This window comes from Aplysia californica, unplaced genomic scaffold, assembly GCF_000002075.1.
Source record: "Aplysia californica isolate F4 #8 unplaced genomic scaffold, AplCal3.0 scaffold00139, whole genome shotgun sequence".
NCBI classification, from domain to species: Eukaryota; Metazoa; Mollusca; class Gastropoda; order Aplysiida; family Aplysiidae; genus Aplysia; species Aplysia californica.
Window position 1 is genome coordinate 670,670 of NW_004797409.1, and position 18,393 is coordinate 689,062.

General features: G+C 40.0%; 1 protein-coding gene across 1 annotated transcript in view; it reads left to right on the forward strand.

Annotated features, from left to right (window-relative positions):
• Positions 1 to 1,218: 1,218 nt before the first annotated feature.
• Positions 1,219 to 18,393, forward strand: part of LOC101846809 (anoctamin-8) — a 32,806-nt gene continuing 15,631 nt past the window's right edge. Inside the window, exons 1-7 of the mRNA XM_005096843.3 lie at positions 1,219 to 1,420; positions 5,667 to 5,913; positions 6,287 to 6,522; positions 6,954 to 7,070; positions 8,121 to 8,248; positions 15,853 to 16,014; positions 17,502 to 17,654. Of these exons, the coding sequence (XP_005096900.1) occupies positions 1,327 to 1,420; positions 5,667 to 5,913; positions 6,287 to 6,522; positions 6,954 to 7,070; positions 8,121 to 8,248; positions 15,853 to 16,014; positions 17,502 to 17,654 (1,137 nt within the window). The 5' untranslated portion in view covers positions 1,219 to 1,326. The remainder of the gene's footprint in view (positions 1,421 to 5,666; positions 5,914 to 6,286; positions 6,523 to 6,953; positions 7,071 to 8,120; positions 8,249 to 15,852; positions 16,015 to 17,501; positions 17,655 to 18,393) is intronic.

The window sequence follows — 18,393 nt, forward strand, 5'->3', positions numbered from 1 at the left end:
CACATAATTACTCAATACACACATATTTTCATTACAGTTCATGACGAATGCATGCCCAATATAGTAACAAACATGTTGTCTGCACTTCAAACTATTCATGGCATAGCAATGTTAATTCTACACCGGTCGTGTGCCACCTGACCTTTTTCAATTACCTTTTCACATTGATGCTTAGGTCGCTAATATTAGTGGATTGGGGAACGCTAGCATGCTGCCAAAGCAGGCAATAGACTCGGCTTTTATCCAGGAAGCAGGCACTGTCACTTGGTTATTTTAAAGTGGAACGAGGATCCGTTCCCCATATACCGATTCAAACAAATGATGTCCTCATCTTGGAAGTGGAGAGAAAATAAAAGTTTATCTCACACTTATAATTAATATGTCCACTCCGATTCAGCTATATAGCACGTAGAGACTGTTAATCCAAACAAGTTAGTCTATTCCAATTATTCCTCTCCCTTCATTCCAGAATCCCAGACTGTCTTTCAACCCATTTCTCCTTCATTAGAAAAAGATCTTTTGCTATTAGTTATGACATATTGAGTTGATAGACTTCGGCTGGCCTAATGCAACACGAAACTATGCACTTTACATTATTGGGAAGTCGACTGTGTCGTTTTAAACACGTGGAGGGAAAGTGTAAGAATGTTCATTCTTTTCCTCGCTGACATACCCCAACTGCGTTACATTAACCACACTATACTTCATGTATTGGCCTGGAGGAGGGGATGGGGGGACTTTTGGATCGCAGGCTTTCCAAATGTAGGTTGTATAAATTAAGCAGCTTAAAAATGTTTGACTGTATTTCAAAACAAGTAATTAAGCATATTTTTTCCTACCATGGGGGTCTTCGGCATACAAATCATAGACAATAATGGTAATGATGATGATAATACAGAGTGGTTAATAGTTTGTCCATCAATACATCAAACATCTTTAGTCCCTGAAACGTATTAGCTATGCTTTTAACTTTTCCCATCTTGATCAATTCCACGAGCTGTAAGAATAAAAGATAGATCTACATTTCAAATCATTATGATATTTTTGTTGTTATTCTGCTTCAGAACTTGTTCTCAACTGATACAGTTCACGTGGACAGTGGAAAATAATAAAGTGTACTCCTTTTGTGACTGGCACCGATAAAACTATTTCCGAGTGCACGAATAATTACTAGAGTTCCTCCCCTTAATCTATCGCATCTAGGTAATGTGTCAGCTCGTTGTCTTTTCAAGATGAAAACAAATATGGCGGCCATCATCACAACCTGTAGTTCTTGGCTGGTTCAAGGAGGACCACCATTCTCTGTAGTGTAACAGGTTCAAGCCCATGCGTCTGAATATGTTTGCCGAAGAGAGAGATGAGAGGAGATCTGACCGGCAACGAGAGGGGAATTCCTACAGTTCTTTACGCAATCGCATTCGTATGTCCCAACAAACTATATACTGCCACTTTTTTTTAATTACTGCTATGCAATTCATTCAGTCATTCAGTTCAGCAGTGTCATTTTCTGCATCACTGCTCTGCTGTCTCTGTAGTAGTTAGTCTGTACTGAACTGGGTTAGATCTAGATCAGATCTAGGGCTTTTTAAAACTGTAGCAGACCACCACTAGGCACTGGTTAAGATTTACGTCCCCCTGCCATGTTGGTTTGTTTAGATCTAGGGGAGGACTTCCGTAAGGAGCGACCACTATCACTATGACTATGACTATGAGACAGAGCAGGATTGAGGGGTAGGGGTAGGGTTAGGGTTAGGTTTATTGTGTTTGATAGGGTTGTCTTCTTTCTTGGTCTTGGTATGACAGGTGGTTAGAGTTTTCATTTTGGCCACCTCTGGTGAGAATATTATAGATCTAGATCTAGATCTTGTGCTGGCGAGCGTTTTGGCTATTCTCACTCGGTGTACGTTCACCGTGATAGGCCGACCAGTGTAGCGTTCACCGTGAACAAACGTTCAAGCGCTCTTGTGTTGAAAGCGTGCAATTTTGTCTGTGGGCAGTGAGAAAGAAAGAGATGGGGGGGGGGGGGGGGGGGGGGGGTGTGAGAGAGAGAGACAGGCGACTAAACGTAGAACGATGCAAACTATTTTTAGGTACGGCGGCCATCTTGTGCGACGTCACTCCGGGATACCTCTCCGATCATGTTTCTACATTATCTAAACATAGCCATATATATGAGCTATTGCCAAAACGTGAGACTCTTTTGAGACTCAGTGGTGCAAAAAATTTTTCTTACCAATTTGCCTCCCTTTTCTGTCAGTATAGATTGACATTTAGTGCTCATATTCCTAGAGTATCAGAGCAAGGAGATGAAGGGTTTTGGATTCAGGGCGCCGTGAACGTAGTCACTACGAATTTTGATCCAGTTAGTAATTATAAGAAGTATCAACATTTCCTCTTTAATTGGGTCCTTAAAACCGCTCTTTGGGTGCATGCACAGGATCACTAAAATGAATGACTTGCCTTTGCTTACAAACTGCTCATTTTTGAGACAGCGACACCACACTGCCGCCTCATTTCAGTGTAAGCTTGTTGATTTCCTCCCCCCGGCTGTCTAGACATCTCCACGTGAGTCTCGAAAATTACTCACTCCGTCTCTTGAATCGCATTTCTTGGTCGTACTTTAGAGTGTGGTGTTGAGGAAAATATGTCAACTTTAAAATGTTTTAAGTATTTGCTGTAAATCCCCTTTTATGTTTTTACCCGCTCTAGGCTTACATAAAAGAAAACGTGTCGGAACCACAGTTTGCTGTGACTTTTAATATATATATAATATATCTATATATATATAATATATATATATATATCTATATGAGCAATTGCCAAAACGTGAGACTCTCTTGAGACTCAGTGGTGCAAAAAAAATTTTCTTACCAATTTGACTCTCTTTTCTGTCAGTCACAGATTGACATTTAGTGCTCATATTCCTAGAGTATCAGAGCATGGAGATGTACGGTTTTGGAGATATGGATCTATTGGTTTGGCAACTACTGTATTTCTTGTATGTAACAGTGATGACAAAAACAGATAAGCAGCAAGGCAAATTATAGACTTTAAATTCCATTTGTTTAGTAAACAAACACTTTGTACACTATTAACTCCATTCATAATGGTAATATGAATGACAAGCTTTGTAACAATGACGCAGTGCACAGAACATGTCATCATTGTTATGTACAAGAAAGGATACACATTGGACATTATCAATGACAACACATCACAATAGTGAAAGGCTGTACAAATACAGTTATCAAAGCCTCAGTACCAGAAAAACACATGTGTAAAACAATTTTTTAACTAATATGAGGCAAAAGCACAAAATCAATGGAGCTGACTTGTACATAACAGTGATGACAAACATGACTTGTACATAACAATGATGACACAATGTACAGGAAAAGACAAAAGTCTTGCCTCCAGAGATAAAAGCGCACTTTAAGAATTAAAAAAACCCCAGGAGAGGTTTCTTTTGCTTTGAAACAGATACCAGGTCATATCAAAGACAGTGGACGATCACAATTATGTGGCTAATTATGACAAACAGTACTCGTACATAACAGTGATGACAAAACATACTGGGAAAAGGTAAAATCATGCCTACAAAGAACATATTTGCACTAAGAGATACACAGATCAATAAAGGCGTATTTTGCTTCTAAATGAATCTTGCATGTTTGAAATATATGTTGAAAACTTATTGATATTAGCAATTATGAAAAATATTACTTGTACATAACAATGATGACACAATGACACAATGTATTGGAAAAAGGTATATCATACCAACAAAGAACAAATGTGTATTTTTGAGTTAGACAGATAAACAAGGACATGTTTGTTTATTTGTTTGAGTATAGAGAGCACACATTACTTTAAAAATGTTTGCTCTTAGGACAATGTAATTTCTTGTACGTTAGTCAGTCTTGTACGGCTGCATGACGACACCCCAAACGTCATCACTGAGCACAAAAGCTAAATCTATAACCATAGAAATGATCCATCTCTCGAAGTTTGTTCACACATCACACTCTTGTTCCAGGAATCCAGTGTAAACACCGCAATTTCACTAAAATATTCAACAGAGTAGCCTAAAAACACGCAAAACAGCCCAGTACGTCACATTCAACGCAAAATACTTGTGCGTCACCGGACGCTGAAGGCAATGACTACTTTCGTTTTTCTGTTTCCCCCGTTGCTTCCGTTGTTCTGGGGACGCGGGAAAGGGGAAGTCACTCAAGAAAACCATTATATCCGGGCACTTTTGATGACCCGTTCAAAACAAAAGTGGGCGAAATTCGGACTTCCGGCACGTCGCAAATTGACGACAATAACGGCGAATGTTAAACAGCCGACCGAAATCGTAGATATAGGAACCCGATGTTCCTTTCGCGCATCGCGGCTTTTGAAGTATTGAATAAACGACGATAGGCAAAGAGATTTAACCTGCTACGGTGATTCTACTGAAAAATAATGGTGTTTTCTGAAACACCTAGTCCGTGACGACACGACAGACGCACAAGTAATCCGAATTGTTCGTCTATTTGCAAACAAATAAACCGATTTCCTAAGCAAGTTAACCTTTATCAATGACAAATAACATAGGATCAAAGCACAGGTAAAAAAAACACACCCAAAAATACTAAATTTTGGACATTCTTGGAAGTTTGCATTGGTGTGCTCAAAATGACACTCCAGGAATCACTAAAAAACCAACATTTTTGGCACAAAATTTACAAACTCAAGATTGTAAAGCTGACAAGGGGTCTGAAACTGCTAATGCAGGTTCTACATCCTATATTTGACGTGTGTATACGTTTTGGAGGAATAAATACTAATGCATCACATTTTATGCACACTAATGTGAGATGTGTGTGTTTTTCCCCACGTTTTGGCAATGGCTCATATTGATAAAATAATAAATAAGTAGGCCCAGGGCAATAGGGTTATGGTAAAGAGGAAGGGGTAGGATTGTAGAATGAGTAGATTTGCAGGATTGTAGGCTAGCCTAGCTAGGCCTATACTATACATGAACTATGGTATTATTAACTTATTATTAATAGTAGACCTTTGTGAAACCGTAGAATATTTTAAAAACTATTAATTTGCGATGGATATAAAGTAAATATTTGTGTAAAAGACAGAAAAAAATTAACAAAAAAAGGTCTCTACGTATGAGCAAGAGACGGTAGAGAAAGTAAAATAAAACCCAGTAAACTACTACCACAGTAGTCAAACCTGAGTGGTCACCTCTTGAAAGCAGTCACCTGTACTTTTGTACTAGCTGGCTAATGTTCTGTGATACCCTAACGTTTTTTTCTTATATTGTTGACCTGTCCGTAGCTGTCCCTGTCTAATCCTCCACTCGAAACCTGCTCATTGTGGTCACTAGGCACAACAATTTTCTTCCAACCTGTCCTCAGACTGAGTTTATTCGTTCGATGAAAGACAATGCAAAGTAGCTCTCAAATTATAACGATTTTGGTGGAATTAAAATGAAAAGACCAGAATAAGATTTCAGATTTAAAAACCATCTGTGTTGACTGTTGACCGTGTTAAGTCTCATAAAAACATGTGCAGGAAGTTTTCTTTTTGTTTATTAATTGTATATATCTGGATTTAGTATAGTTATTTTGTTATATATTAATGCACGTGATATTCTTCTTTAACAGCTTACAGACTACTTGGGAGGAGGTCCCTTGGAGCAAAGAGGTTAGTTGTCTCCAGCAAAGTACTGTTGCCGGCCATCCCCACAGAGAACTGTGACGTGGTCCTCACATTTCCAGCAAACACTGAAGATGCTACTCTCATGTGGCTGCTTGCTCGTTTCAAGTCTCGAGCTCCAGCCATTACAGTCCATGTCCGACACCATAGCCATACGGGAATTTATGGCTTCTATCTTACAGCTCCATATGACAAGTAAGAAGAGTTCTCGTGGGTGGTCTTTTTTGTATACACTGGTAAATAAATAGTTATCCACTTCAAAACGTGGCATGAGACTTTTATGTCATTTACTGAGTTCTCTTGGGAGAATTCAAAATTTTGATTAAATGAAGTTCTAGCTGAGGTGTAGGACAGTACCTTCACTGCATAGTATTTTAAATTATATTGTATGGATGAAATGGCATCTGGACTGTGGTGCTGTTGTTTTGCGTTTCGTTCTTTCAACTATAATTACATTACAAGTGCCAATCTTGAATTCAGAAATAAAATAATTTTATTTATTGTGTTCATCTGTCTCGTAATTGTTTGATGAAGTAACTCTTGATGTATTTTTGTTTGTTTTTTAAAGCCTCTTACAGGGAGCTGAAGAAATTGGTCTCCTTAAGCCGCTGAAGTCAGAGTATGGTGGAGGAATGAAAGAATTCATTTACGAAGACCACGACTGTTTTGCTGGTATTGAGGATGAGGGCACATTCCTCACTAGTCAGGAGCGCCAGAGCATTGTCCTCCACTTTTTGCATGAGTTGAGAGCTACGGGTGATGATTCGCTCGCCGGGATCAACTTTGTTGAGGGCCAGGCAATAGGTAAATGAGAGCAGTCCTGAGTGAGCTTTCTCTTGGATTGACTGCTTTTGATACTTTTTTTATAAACACTGATTAGCATAATGCTATATAATATTCTGTTTGCTAGATTAAAAGCCTGTTGTTGTTGTTGTTTTTTTTTTCTAGTAACATTAAACTTTAAGACCTTTCCAAAGTGGTAAAATTGTTTCAAACTTGTCTAAGAAAAAAGTTTTGACAGGATTGATGGAGTCATTCTTGTTGTACAGCTTTCAGGAAGTTCATGATACAATTTCGAACATGGTTCCCATTGTTTCTGTTTAGAAATGAAGGTATATTACATGTATTTGACCTGTGACACAGACCATTATCAGAGAGGAATAATGTGTCCACATCATAGCTTTTAATATCCTTTTCCTTCACTGTAACTTGAAATGGTTCCCTTTGCTTTGCAGTACCATTGCTGATCACAAAGAAGGTTGTGTGGCAAGTCTTTCCCTTACACAGCAACCAAGATCTCAAGGAGCTGAGAAAGAACTGGGTCCAAGCCATATTTTCGACTCAACCTCTCGGTAAGTTGCATGAATGCCTTCTAATTGAGATGTGGAGAGTGTTCTGTGTGGACAGGGATTAATTTTTTTCTGAAAGAGATTGAGAATAATGAAATTTTTCTCAATATTTGTCAGCCATTGAATTTATGTTGAATAACTCACCCTGGCAAGGTTTAACCTGTTACTTCAGAATATTGATCTGTCTGTCTATGCCTGACTCTTTTACAAATGTTTATCTTTTTCCACATTCACAGATACTTGTCTTGCAGATTCCACATCATAAAGGTTCAAGTTTTCCATACGTATTGTGTGAGAATTGACTTTTATGCACAGAATGATACGTGTCTTGTTGCTTTCAAAGGAGAGTGACAAAACTTCTTAGCGTTTCAGTTAATTTTTCTCTTTTGTAATTCACCATGTATTATGTTGAAGTCTCCTCCTGATCTATATTTCCTTAAAGAAAAGAAAACCAGAGCTTCCCTTGTGTCGTTTGTGTGACTACACTTTTGAGACTGTGGATCATTACCTGTTCCACTGCACATCCCGAAAAGACATCAGAGCTACACTTCCACCTCCGAGACTTAACGTTGATGCTGCAATAAGACTGGAAAAGCCAGCCTTGCTGTATTGTGTACCCTGGAAAAGAGGTGGCAAACCTTGTGAAACGGATCCCATGAGTCAGAATGTTGGGTTTTGTTCTCTGACCTTCCTGCTCCTCGAAGTTCAAAATGCAGCAATGTGTTGCATGTAGCACAAATAATTAACATAGGAACGATTCTGGCTGTTTTATCATATTACATTCTTGAAATTTCCACGTTTTCATTTTTTTCTACATGTACAGATTTGGATCAGGTTAGATGCTTCACTTTCGCATGGTGGAGAAACGAGTTTGTTCCTGAGTGGGGAGAAAGTTTTATCGAGTATCTTTGTCTTTTTGCTGGGATGTTGTATCCCTCTCAGCTTGAGTTGGCCCTGACATGCTTAATTGGAAGCCTGCCTCTTAAATGATTTGAATTGTATCGATTATGGCATAAAAACATCTATATTTATGAAAATCTTTTTTTTCTTCAGATTTGGTTTGCCGGTACTTTGGGGTGAAAATTGGCCTCTACTTTGCATACCTGGGTCACTATACAACATGGCTTTTACTACCAACCTTGATTGGAATCCTCATCTTTTTGTTCCAAGGGTCCAGCCAGGTGGGTAGATAACTTACAGTCTGACAAATTATGATATGTAGCCTTTTCTTGGTCAGTAGGGAATGATTTAGCCTTGCATTCTACATACGTTATCATCACTGGCTCTCTGGATTGTTGTGTATTTCTATACATGGAAATGTTTTGACTGTTTGTGTTGGAACTGTTGTTGGATTTTTATTAGAACTAAATTACAAAATTATGAAACGGGATCTCCCCTTGTCTAGTGAGATTACATGAATGGTTTAATTAAACTTAAACGTGTGAGTGCCTGAAAATACTGGGCACGTGTCACTGATTGTTGAATCGAGCAAAAGTTGAAAAATCATTTGAAATAGTTTTTAAGATAATTGTTTTCTTTTTTTGATTACAGGTGATTTTTACTGATTCTTTAGATATAATAAAAAGAACCCCCCAAAACAACTTTAATATAGGCTGAACAGTACTAAATGCACTTCTAAATAATTTTTTAGTAATGTGGGTAACCTCACAAAAGTCAAATTCAAGCGTAAATCTAGAAGAAGATGGTAATTTCTGTCTCTTTTCTTCCTCATCAACAAGAGAGTAGTACCCTCATACTATTGGCTGTTTAGAGAAAGCTGTTTCTCTATTTTTGTAATATGATGATTTTCAGGCGTTTGTAGCAGACAGAAGGGAGGCTAAACTTGACTTTACACAACGTTTCCGTTTGCAAAAGCGTACTTTTGAAGACTGGAGACATGTGTCACTAATTCAGTCAGTTCATCACTATTGTGTCTTGTGGTTAGCTGTGTGATTCTCGGGAAAGTAGTCGAGTACGGTTGACATTGAAGAAACCAAGGACAGGCCGAGGCGTGAGCCACGGACTTTTGAAGACTGCGTGAGTAGCGGTCGAGGCGCAGCGCAGAGAGTTGCGACGAGTCAGTGCAAGTTGGATCGCTACATGAGGTGGGTGTGTGTAGTAAAACCGTATGCATGTATAGTTAAACTACAAGCTATTTCGGCGAGGTGCTCATTCTAGAGCCAGATATTAAGTGCTAGTGATGGCATCGAAAATAACGACGGACATGATCAAGCCTTTCAGTGGCAATAGCGATGTTGTGGCATGGTTGGCTAAGGTTAAACTCGTCGCTGGTTTGAAGAACATTCAGGATCTTGCGAAATTTGTACCGTTGTTCCTGGAGGGTGATGCATTGGCGTTGTACTTACAGCTTAGTGAGCTGGAAAGATCACAATATGAGACAATTGAGAAGCGTCTTCTAGAGGCATTCACAGACAGCTCATTTGTTGCGTTCAGTAAGTTGACACAGAGGAGGTGGGACGGTGAGCATGTTAATGTATTCGCGAACGAACTAAGGAGATTGGGAGGATTGGCTGGATTTTCAGGCAGCGAACTGGATAGGCTGGTTAGATTGTCCTTTGTAAATGGATTCCCTGACCCGATATCGTGTGAGCTCCAACAGATGAGCCGGGTCTTCGAAGTTGAACTGTCAGAGGTCATAGCAAGAGCTAGAATCCTTACAGCAAGTAAGACTGGAATGGTCAGCGTTGCGGCGGCAGGCGGAGCCATGGCAAACGAAATGGGAAGCCACAGTCAACGTGTGAGGGCATTTAAAGGTTCTTGTTATCGATGTGGTGGACCACATATGGCTAAGTTTTGTAGTCATCGTGCTGACATTGTTTGCTACCACTGCAATGAAGTTGGGCACATAGCCAGTCGATGCAGTCAGAGGGGAAACGGTGCCTATCAGAAGAAACAGGAAAACTAGCTTCGGGTGGCTGCTGCGCCGGCAGCTACCCGTTTGAAATGAGGGCGCAGTCTTTACCGATAATTCAAGTTGGCGTGAAGGGAGCTAAGGTCAAAGCATTGGTAGATACAGGTTGTATGGTCACAGTGGTCAGTTCACAGATAGTTGGAAATTGCGTGGGCGAGAACTATATGGTAGCTTTTGATGGTTCACGAGTGCAGTGTCAGGGGAAGAAAGAGCTAATCATTGACGTGCGAGGTGTCTCGGTCTCCGTAAATGCAATTGTCTCAGATTCTATTCTGTCTGATATTGATGTGGTACTGGGAATGGATGCTATAAACAACTTGGGAGGAGTTTCAGTCAACCATGGTACAGTTGAGTTTGGTGTCAAATGGTGTGGGGCAGCGGAAATGGAAACTGAATCTGATCCCCCAGACAAGGCAAAGGGGAACGTGAAGCGAGCAGAGAGCGCTGTTTACGAACACAGGGAGGTTGAGGTTATTGACGACAGTGATTTTAAGGCAGTTTTTGATGGCAATACATGGACAGTAGAGTGGAAATGGAAAAGGGATCCTCCCCACCTGAAGAATAAGATTGGATGTTATGGTAAACAGATGGATATGAAGACTACAGAAGGGTTTGAGAAAGAGATACAAAGTTGGATAGAGGAAGGAATACTTTTACCATGGAATGAGAAAGTAGAAATAGGCATAATTCCGCTGATGGCTGTTGTTCAACCTACCAAGAACAAGGTAAGACCTGTCCTTGACTACAGAGAGCTCAATAAATATATAAGTAGTCACACGGGGGGTGACTTCACGGATGTATGCGGCGAGACATTGCGAGAGTGGAGACAGACGACAGATGCAGCAACGATTGTCGACCTGAAAGGTGCTTACCTTCAAATTCGGGTGTCACAAGATCTATGGAAATATCAACTAGTGAATTTCAAAGGTAAAACATATTGCCTGACAAGACTTGGATTCGGTCTTACATCGGCACCCCGCATCATGACGAAGATCTTGAAAACGGTATTGAATAAGGATGAGAAGATAGACTCTGCCACGCAGTCCTACATTGATGACATTCTACTGGATGAGAGCAAGGTAACATCTGCTGCACTGGTGAAGCACCTGGCCAACTATGGGTTGACAACGAAAGAACCAGAGCCATTGGATGGTGGCGCCGCATTAGGTTTGAAGTTGAAATCTGATTCCACAGGAGATCTCATATTTTCCAGAGCCAACAGGATTCCCCATGCAGTGTCTAAAGTCACCAAACGGGAGTTGTTCTCGATCTGCGGAAAACTTACAGGTCATTATCCGGTTGCTGGATGGTTAAGGATAGCATGCAGCTACATAAAGAGAAGGGCAAATGGTACCAATTGGGAGGAGATTGTAAACGATGAAGTGGAGAAAATGTTGAAGGAAATGTTGAGCCGTTTGACTAATGAGGATCCCGTCAAAGGCAAATGGTACGTGCCTAAAGCAACCAAAGGAACCGTATGGTGTGATGCTAGCAGTATCGGATATGGTGTGTTACTTGAGGTCAATGGCAACGCGGTAGAGGATGCTGCATGGCTTCGGAAACCTTCAGATTTTGATCATATCAACGTAGCAGAGCTGGAGGCTGTGATGAAAGGTGTAAACATGGCCATCAAGTGGAACATCTCTGAAATCGAAGTTATCACTGACTCAGCAACGGTGGCTGGTTGGATCAAAACTGTTCTATCGGAAGAGAGGAGAGTGCACACCAAAGGGGCAGCGGAGTTGATTGTGAAGAGACGATTAGGGATATTGAAAAGCCTTATTAATGAGTTTGGTCTGGTTTTGTCGGTCACCTTGGTTCCGACCAGAAAGAACAAAGCAGACATTCTGACAAGAGTGAAAAAGGAGTGGTTAAGCACTGGCGGGTATGGAATGGAGGAAGGAGAACCAGAACCATGCGTTTGTGCTACTGGCCATCTTGACTTGAAAGACTTGCACGATATGCACCATATGGGGGTAGACCGTACTTTGTATTTGGCTCGGAAGGTGCTACCAGAAACGAGCCGTGCTGATGTTAAAAAAGTCGTACAAGCTTGTGAGCAATGTCAGTCTATCGATCCTGCACCAGTTGTCCATGAGGCGGGCAACCTAGATGTCGCTACAGACTGGACAAGATTGGCAATAGACATAACTCACCATCATCAAGTGCCATACCTGTCAATTGTTGATTGTGGCCCAGGGCGATTCGCAATTTGGAAGAAACTGAGGAGAGAGACAGCAGGGTTTGTGACAGAAGTAGTTGAAGAACTCATGTTAGAGAGAGGACCAGTGCGCGAGATCTTAATGGATAATGGCACAGTGTTTCGTTCAGATTGTTTTTGGCAGATGCTTCAGAAATGGAATATCAAACCATTGTTCAGAGCTGCATATAGGCCTACGGGGAACGGGATTGTTGAGAGACACCATCGTACAGTGAAGTCCATTGCAGAAAGAGGAAACATTCCCCCCCAAGAAGCTGTGTTTTGGTACAACTCAACACCAAGGGCAGGTTTGGACCCAGCATCAGTGCCACAGAGAGCTGTCTACCGTTATGATTGGAGAAACCATATCGTTGTTAATGAAGAAGAAGACGGGCCTGGAAGATTTGAAGTTGGAGATGATGTTTGGGTTAAACCACCCCAGAGCAAATGTACGACTAAGTGGAATAGAGGTACGGTTACAGGAGTAAACTCGATCAACAATGTTGCTGTCGATGGTATGGCTCGTCACGTTCTCGATGTTAGAAGAGTGGTACGAGATGTAACTTCAGAGGAAGAGGATGATGAGGGAGGTGGCGGTGAACAGCAAACCTTGCAAACCCTGACGAGAAACGAAGGTGCAGGTGAACCCCCTCCCAGGCGGTATCCTGATCGAGTCAGGAAAACCCCCGGTTGGTTGGTGGACTATGAAACTCAGTAAATGAAGTAATCAAGTGTACAAAGTGTAGATAGCGTTGAACCATGTCCTGTTCGCACGTTGAAGAACTAAATTTTGTTTTGTTTGATCTTGAGATCACGGGGGCGTGTGGTTAGCTGTGTGATTCTCGGGAAAGTAGTCGAGTACGGTTGACATTGAAGAAACCAAGGACAGGCCGAGGCGTGAGCCACGGACTTTTGAAGACTGCGTGAGTAGCGGTCGAGGCGCAGCGCAGAGAGTTGCGACGAGTCAGTGCAAGTTGGATCGCTACATGAGGTGGGTGTGTGTAGTAAAACCGTATGCATGTATAGTTAAACTACATGTCTTTTCACTTTTTCTTTTTCTTTTCTTATGTCATGGGGAGATTTTTTATGCAAGGCAAATGTTTTCCTCGAATGTGTTTATTCAAAACTTTGTTTTAAAACACCATATCTTGGCCAAAAATTAAGGTATTTTGAAAATTTAAAAAGTACCAAGTAGAGGATTGGAAAAACTGTAACAGGACAACCTTAGTTTAAAATGCCTGAAAATTGTGATGTGTCTAGTTTTTCCAAGCCACACACGCATGTAGACTCGAGGAGTATTTTCTCTCTTCGTCCTTTCTCTCTTTGTTTTCACCTTTGTTGACTGCTTCTTTATCTCGAGGGTTCATTTCCTTTTATTACAAAAGTCCAGTCACACAGAATTAATCTTTTACTGCTATGTTTTTGTATTATACCTTTTAATTAGTTAAGTTGACTTCAACTCATTCAGAGCAAGCTGTATAGTAATCCAGGACCATTGACATCATGATCAGTTATGTTTCATGCACGTGGTAATTTGGCATCAAAATTCATTAAAATGTGTTTTTTAAGATGATGTATCAAAACTGTGTTTCTCATGTCAAGTGTACTTGTGAAGTAGCTTTAGATTCTGCTCACACTGCAGAGAAGAGCTTTATTCTTTTTTTTTAATGCTTTGTTGAAATACATTTCTCACTGTCTGTCTCTTTTATCTTTCATAGGTATAAGTAGCACATATATTTTCCAAAGTATAAAAGCTTTTTGTTTTTGAACATTAAAAAATAACAACCCCTTCAACTATATTGCTGTGTTTTGGTACTACTGGTTATATGCACTATGAGAAGTTTACTGAAGATTCTCATGTCTTCTTTATATTCCAGTCCTGACTTTTTGTCTGTTGTCATAAGTTTTATGCTATGAATTTTTTTCAATTCCCAAGGTCTTCTCAAGATTTTAAAAAATGTTTTTGAAATTGTAGTATAAACAGGTAAGTCATGAGAAGACTAGCAAAGGCTCAATGTGTACATTTGAACACCTTTTTGTAATGACCCTCTTCTGGTTTTTAAAGATTATACTGCCCTTAATTTTAGTAAGAGTTTTACAGCACTTTCAACAGAACTAGGTCATATAAGTGCCAAAGATAAGGTTTTATTATTTAGTAACATAAGAATGAAAGGATGATATATGTTTGATAGGAAAGAAGGAGCAGACCACACCAGAGCACCCAACAATCACTCACTTACATTGCCTTTGAACAGTGCCCTCTCTGACTGTTTAAGAAAATGCAAGGAAAATGGCAGTTCTTCTCGAGGGGTGTAAAAATGCATTTTTGTGTCAAAGTTATGAGGCTGTGTTTTATATGACAGAATAAAAGGTGTTATTTTGAGTGCTGTCCAACTTGCAGAGTGGAAAGAATGGAATTTTACGTCAGGAGAGAAGTTTGTGCTTAATTCTTTCTCAACTGTACTTGCCATAAACAGGGGCTGAGGATTCAACTGTATTTTGGGAAAAGTATTAAGTGCACCATACTGCATATTATCGTGGTTTCTCAATGAGCACAGCACTATATGATGCTGCAAGATAATTTTTTTCCTTTTCTTTTCTTCTTAGTCTTGTGCACTCTTACGCCAGTTTAATCTATGCTTCAAGGACAAAGAAAAAACTACTCCTAAGGTTGATGTAAGAAATCTGCATCATGTTATTGCTTGTTGGGGCAGCTGAGTCCTCTTGTTTTTTGTTTTTTTTGTCATTTACTTTTGCTTCCTGGTGAACTCTTTGCATTGCAAATGATGTAATTGTGACCCTGAAGTCTTTAAAAATGAGGTGCAGGTTGTCGTCATGATTTTATAACTGTCTTGTTTCATTGCATTTTTCTTCCCCCTTCTCCTATGCCTTTCAAGTACATAATACAAGCTCCATTTGATGAATGATTTTGAATGTTTATCTGTGATCTGGGATTTTTGAGGAAACATCTGTCTGTTTTATGTGGACTAATAGATTGCCTATACCCTTTGTCTGGATCAAATATTGATAAAAAATATAACAGTCATGATTCATTCCACCTAATTTCCTTTTCCCTAATATTATTTACATTTATTTGTATGTTCTGAAGTTTTTCCGTTTTGGACTTCCTTCCTTTTTGCGATTTGTCAAGCTGCACTAAATTTTTTGGTTTAACATGTCTTTTTTGTTTTGCTTTGAATGATTATTGTCATTCGCAAGATTTCTCTTTCCTTCCTTTTAGGTTATTTACTTTTTGACTTTTATTGACCCAAATCTGGTTTGTCAGTTGTAGGAGGTGGACGACATTGTGTCAGTTGATCAACATCTCATTTTGAACATTTTGAACGAGCACTGAGATTTATACTGGAACAAAAATGCTGCTGCCGTTGAAATCCTGAAATACTTAATTGAAAATTCACCATTAAACTTTCCTGCTTCATAGTGTTGGTAAATTTAGTGTTGTATAAGACTTGAACGTTCTTGCTTCTTTTTGTAAGGGTTAGAAAGTGTGTTATCTTATAGTTGTTTATGCCCTTTGAAAGAAAGTTAGTGCTTCTTTAGGTTATTTCTAGACCTGTTTTTATGTGTGTGTTATTTATGGAAGAATAGTGAAATGGATGAGTGAACACTGTTGCTTGATTTGTTCTTTTCAGTTTGCAGAGGATTTGTGTTTCGTTGGCTTTGCACTCTTCAATGTCGTGTGGGCGACTTTGTACATCAAGTTTTGGAAAAGAGCGTCGACAGAGTATTGCTACCGCTGGGGTACCCTTGAGAAGAAAGATGAAATGCTGAAAGATCCAAGGCCTCTTTTCACTGTGAGTATTTTCAATCTTTCCAAAAAAAGAAGTGAACAGCAAGGGTTATCTTGGGGGGGGGGGGGGGGGGAGGGGGGGAGGTGTATAATTTTCTTTTACTGTCAATTTAAACTCTTTCATTTCATGGCGGGTGGTTGTGGGATGCCAGTAGGTCGTATCTGTTTTCCTTTCTTCGGTTGTTTCTGTTTGTCTGTCTTACACTAAATGACTGTTATGTTGATATGCTGCTTTTTCTTTTACAAAGAAATACTATTTTATTATTTTATTACTGTTGAACGTTTATGTTGTGCGTGTTCCCAGAATAGTGTGTGTGTGTGTGTGTGTGTGTGTGTGTATGTGTGTGTGTGTGTGTGTGAGAGAGAGAGAGAGAGAGAGAGAGAGAGAGAGAGAGGGAGGGAGGGAGGGAGACAATTCTGTGAATGGCTAACTGACAGTAGCTGTTTGCCATATTATCAATCTTGGAATATTGCTATTCTTTTTGTGGAGTGACTGCACTCTGTCCTGTGGGTGCTATTCTCTTTACTTGTTATTCAGTGCTCTGATTTCGGCATTTTGTCTGTAGGTTGTTCCTAGCTTTAATGAATTCAAGCCCAAACTTAAAACTTCAATTTTCTTTTTATTTCTTTTTCCTCTTTTGACGACTTGGTGAGGTATCAGTAGTCTCGTACTCAGGCCACTGGATTCGTAATTGTGAGATTGGGGTTCTTATCTCAGCACGGTCCCATGTTGTGTCCTTGAGGAAAACAATTTTATGTGAAAGTTTCCGTTTGTCTCGGCCCCAGTAGAGATGGATGTTAAATTTGGAGGCTAACATCCTAACTCTTTCAGCCCCAGCCATTTTTGTGCACTGCCTAACCCCAATCCCAGCCAATACAGCATGCTAGCAGTATTTCAGAAAAAGAGGCATGCATTCTAAAAAGTGATGGAGTATCTTTCTAATAACATATGACAATGTTTAAAGGTAAATGAAAAATATTATGAAAATTCAAATTTAATTAGGTTTACTAATTTCGAAAAATTCGCAAATTTGGTGTCCCCCAAAACTGGAGTATGTGCTCTTGGGACGGTGGGAGGTACAAGCGCTGGTGAAAATATAGGGGCATGGGGCTGGAAGGGTTAATAAATAACCTTGTGGTGCTACAAGAGGCATTAAACCTATATAATTAAGCACATTAAAAAAAATTAAGATTGGGTGACAGTTAAGTGCCCAATTAAAAGTAAGTAGTATTCAGCAATATTTGGCTAGTGTCTTTAATGTGTTGGAAGCAGACATGATGATATGAGATCAGCTCATACATGATATGGATATTTTGTTCTCTGTCTTTTCTACCTTTTGGTAACCTTTGAATCAGAAGAAGAGCCTTGGAAAGTTTTTATTTATCTGGAGTATTGCTTCCTGGTTGTTGGCCCTTGGTCTTAAGACATGGTATGCTTTCAGCCCAAACTTGATCCTGAAGTTTCATTTCTTTCTCTTTGTTTTGTGACAGGGCGACTTGGTTAAGAGCCCTGTGACTGGTCACTTGGAGCTGCACTATCCGGCTTGGAAGAGGCTACTATTTCGCTACTGCATCACCATGCCAGTCATTGGTTTGTGTCTGGTCCTCGTCTTTGTCTTCATGCTGCTGTGTTTCGAGCTGCAGGTGAGTGAAAGTGACAGTTATAGTTGTACTGATATTTTGTTGTCCTCCATTTCCTCTGGTGAAGCCTCCCACAAAGTCACAGTGACTCCCTCAGCAGGAAAGGGCAAAGCTTCCAAGACGTTGAGCAAACTATGAAAGAAAGTTTGGTGCCATAGAATTGTCAACAAGATCTAGATGTAAGTTTACCAAGCATGCATTCTGACCGTATGAAGTGAGACCTGAACAGCGTCCTTCCATCTGGAGAAAACTCAACCGTTTTCATGTAAGGTGTCTTAGAAAGTTTCTTGAAATAAGATGGCAAGACTACCAATGCAGAGGTAATGAAAAGAATTTAGAGTTTCCATGACTTGTGCAATCATGAAGATCTGGAAGGCTTGGATAATTTCACAGCATGGAAGGTGACAGAATACCGGAAGAGCCTCCTCTTTGGTGAACCAGGGTGTGGAAGGAGGAAAAAAAGTCAGCCAATACTAGGGTACAAAAATGTCTCCTGATGAACCTGGGAGCAGGTGACTGGAGGTCACATCCAATGGAGGAGAGAAATCAAGGCCATTCTCAAGATCTGGGAGAAAGAAGAAACAAGTGCAGAGACTTAGGATGATGTAGTAGAATACAGAACATTTTTCATTTCCTTGCACTGGGCTCTAACCAGTAATTTCTGGTTTGTATTGGCTCGACTCCTCTCATGACAAATCATCACAGGACATAAAAACTCAAACTGATCCATAGCAAGCTAGTT